The 3,822-nt window shown below is 37.7% G+C and overlaps 1 protein-coding gene across 1 annotated transcript; it reads right to left on the bottom strand.

Annotated features, from left to right (window-relative positions):
- Positions 1-250: 250 nt before the first annotated feature.
- On the bottom strand, positions 251-1,501 carry LOC108366201 (malate dehydrogenase, mitochondrial-like). Its single transcript, XM_017620526.1, has 4 exons — positions 1,436-1,501; positions 1,165-1,372; positions 904-1,100; positions 251-829 (listed from the first exon to the last, which is right to left on the bottom strand). The coding sequence occupies exons 1-4, from the start codon at positions 1,499-1,501 to the stop codon at positions 251-253; spliced, it is 1,050 nt and encodes a 349-aa protein (XP_017476015.1).
- Positions 1,502-3,822: the final 2,321 nt, after the last annotated feature.

The following is a 3,822-nucleotide window of genomic DNA, read 5'->3' as shown; positions in this document are numbered from 1 at the left end:
TGACTCGAATTCTGAAATAGCGCGTTCTTCAATCAAATACTGACAGGGCTTTCTTGAACAGTTTTCTCAGGTCGGGCGTTTTTGTGAAAGTGTGAAACACTTATAGTATAGTAAAAAAACTGCGGAAATTCTACTATTTAAAATGTGTTACAAAATACAAAAAACGCACAAAAAATTATATATTTTAGGATATCATAGTCATAATATCCATGAACTAAATTACTGCACACGCTTCCTTTCAGCCGATGCTTCAGCATTTCTTGTTCTTCTTATCCTTCTTAGCGTTGTTCTTCGCATAATCTATGCCCTTTTTGATATTCTTCTTCAACGTTTCCATAGCCTTGCAAACCATATCCTCCTCATCCTTATCCAACTTTGGCAAACCCAGATTCTTCTCAATACCATTTTTACCGAATTGTAAAGGCGTCGAGAAGTACGCACAATCAGTTACATCCGAAGCTACAAACGAGCACTGCACTGGCTGGCAATCGCCTTTTAGACCTTGCAGCAGCGTGTTCGTAAATACCTCAGCCGCATGAGCCATCGAAAGCGTAGCCGAAGTGCCACCGTCCTGCGACTTGGCCGTAATTACATCGGCACCAGCTTCCTGTATTTGTTTGATCAACTTGGCGCGTTGCTCCTTATCCAGCTTCAGTGGCGGCTTGCATTGCGCGATTACAGGAATTATTGTTTCACCCGAATGACCGCCAATTACTGGTATGTTAACTTTGCACGGTTCAACATCTAATATTTGGCCAATGAATGTGCGTGCACGCACCTCATCGAGCGTGGTTATGCCGAATAGGCGTTTGGGATCGAAAGAATTTTTCTATAATGCAATGGAAGACACGAGAAAACGAGTTAATAGAGATACAAATGAGGCATTTTGAAAACTAAACACACCTGCTTGAGGATTTCCGCTGCCGCTGGTACGCACGAGTTAACGGGATTTGTGATAATGCCAAACAAAGCTTTTGGACAATGTTCACCGACTGCGGCAGCAATTTCCAATACAATGTCTATGTTTTTCATGAATAGGTCATCGCGTGTCATATCCGGTTTGCGTGGGAAGCCAGCCGAGAGGATGACGACATCGGCATCTTTTTGAGTAAAGTTAGCGAAAAGAGAGATTAAAGAAAATGCAAAACTTCTCATAGAACTCACTCTCCAAAGCCGGTGGTAAATTTTCTCGACACTGAAATCCCTCCAAGCAAGCTTTTGTATCGATGTGCGACAGATCGGTATGCACGCCCGGTGTCTTAGCCAGATCGTAAAGGGCCAATGTGGATATTAATTCATGACGTTTCAAAAGCAGTGCCAAGGGTTGTCCAATACCACCACAGCAACCAATCAGAGTTACTTTGAAGTCATTCTATTTTGTAATGGAATAAAGAAACTATGATCCAATAATATGGTTACCAATTTTACATTTTACCTTTTTTTTAGTTGAGAAGTTACGCAAAAGCCGGACGAAACGACCAAGTCTTGAATAGCTTAACATTTGTATAGCGCGAGTGGTAATTTTATATTTTTCTTATAATGATCGATTTCGAAAGAAATATTTATGAAATTTGTTCTTTAACAGAAATTTAAGAATTTGGAAATTATATAGTGACATTTTTTAGAAATTTTGAATTTGGGTAGGTTCAGAAGGCGCAGAAGTTGAGCGCAACCGTTGCTAAAAAAATCAGTGATAATAATACGCCTTCTGAACGGCTTGATACATTAGCTGTCAAATTCAAAAAACACAACATGTTGTCTCAAATGATCATAAAAATATTACGATTATCTAACACTCAACTGTTCAGTTGATCAGAAGTGCAAAAGGGTGGGCTTTAGATTGCTAACCCCGGAGTTCAGCATTAAGGAAAATATGGGAGGTAGATGGGGGTCTAATAGTTCCCTGTATGAAGTTTCAAAGCGCGCAACTTTATAGTTTTTAAGTAATTTGTTATTAAAGTTTGTAATTTTCACCAACTTGTATTGGACTATTTCACAATATATAATGCACTTTCCACTAAATTTACACGTTATTTACACTCAATACATGCGCAGTTAGATTGTGCACGTTCAAACAAATAAATACTTTTAGTATATTACAGCTTTTNGTGCAAAACAACGCGTTCAGAAGGTGCAATCGCAACAATTACTGAGCAGTTGCGCCTTCTGAGCGTGCCCTTTGTATCCAACAGTGAACAGGTTCTCGGTTCATCAGGTTCTCGGACATACATAGCAGAAGAAAACGAGACAGCCGATGATGTGATAGGGATAGTGATCATAATACAATACATGAATACAGATATGTAAATACACTACAACCGTCACAACTAACTAGTGGATCGAACGAAATGATTCTCATGATCATTAGGTTATTTTGACTGCGGTTAGATAGAAAAAAGACAGAAACAGAACATCGTTTAAAGCTTAACAGATCTGCAGTAAGAGTTGTTACCGGTACACAGTGGTCGGAGAGGCTATGTTTGCGTGAATTATTAGAAGAACTGTTACGATTTTAATAAAACTGTGGGATCATAGTGTTATTGTCATCCCAAATCTGAATATGCCATTAAATTTATAGTGTATAGTTGACATTTCTTTAAAAATAAAAAATAGTTTTGAAAATGCTTCTGATTCGGGTTTTATATACGCCAGTCACGCATTGTATGCTAAATTAAAACTTTGACAGTTGGCAGGCCTTTTTCTAAACATAATGTGGCGAACACGCGAAGTATTCAAAACGAACAACGAGATTAATTGCCTTAGCAAGTATTGTAAAATTTTTTAATTTCCTTAATAAGTATTTTGAAGTATTTGTTGTACAATTAAGTTATTTTCACCGTAATTTGAGTGTTTATTTAACAAACCAGTAAAACGAATCCGAAAGATTTGAGAAATCGACGTGGCTTCAAGGATAATCGTAACAACAAAAGTAGAGAACAGGGCGGCGAATTCATATCTCAGTTCGGCTTGGTAGAGCTACTGATCTTGGATTCTACATATCATGGTGAAATAATAACAAGGTGTTGTCAGTAGCGACGTGTTTGTTGTAATTTTGACAAGATCGGCATGCTTATTTTCAGTGCTGCCGATCTTAATTTTTATAATGCTATTAGTTGGGAAATTGTATTTAAAATACTCCATTTTAGTATTTCATTTTATCGTGATTTTTAAAGAACTTGGTGTTTTCAGAACGATTTTAATATTTAAAATTGCTGGATTTGTATAATTTTTGTCCTCAAAATATAAAATATAAAAGATATCGTAGATATCAATGGAAAAAGACGTACACAAAAATCGTATGGAATGGCTATTTTTTTATATTAAATATCTTTTGCTGCATTGTCATAATATCGAGCCAAATGGACTACTGATACACTAGAATAGAGCGGCAGCATGGTTAAATTACGACTTCGCTTATATTATCGATATTTATGTGTTTTAATCTATATGTCAGCCGCTGTGGCGTAGTGGCAAGCAGTGCGCGCTCCACTCCGCAGCACCTGGGTTCAAACCCTGGTCAAAGCAACATCGCAAAAAATATAGAAAAAAGGTTTTTTCTTAACAGCGGTCGTCCCTCGGCAGGAAATGGCAAACCTCCGAGTGTATTACTGCCATGAAAAACAGCTTCTCATAAAAATGCAATCGCCGTTCGGAGTCGGCGTAAAACTGTAGGTCCCTCCGCTTTGTGTGACAACATCAAGGCGCACGCCACAAGTCGGAGGAGAAGCTCGGCCAAACGCTAACATATATGTAAGCGCCAATCTATTATTATTATTACTAATCTATTTAAAAAATCATTTACAGTTTTATAGGAAATTGCCT

The sequence above is a fragment of the Rhagoletis zephyria genome, unplaced genomic scaffold (genome assembly GCF_001687245.7).
Source record: "Rhagoletis zephyria isolate East Lansing unplaced genomic scaffold, Rhagoletis_zephyria_1.1 Rzeph_scaffold_02186, whole genome shotgun sequence".
Taxonomy (NCBI): Eukaryota; Metazoa; Arthropoda; class Insecta; order Diptera; family Tephritidae; genus Rhagoletis; species Rhagoletis zephyria.
This window is presented reverse-complemented; position numbering and strand designations above follow the sequence as displayed.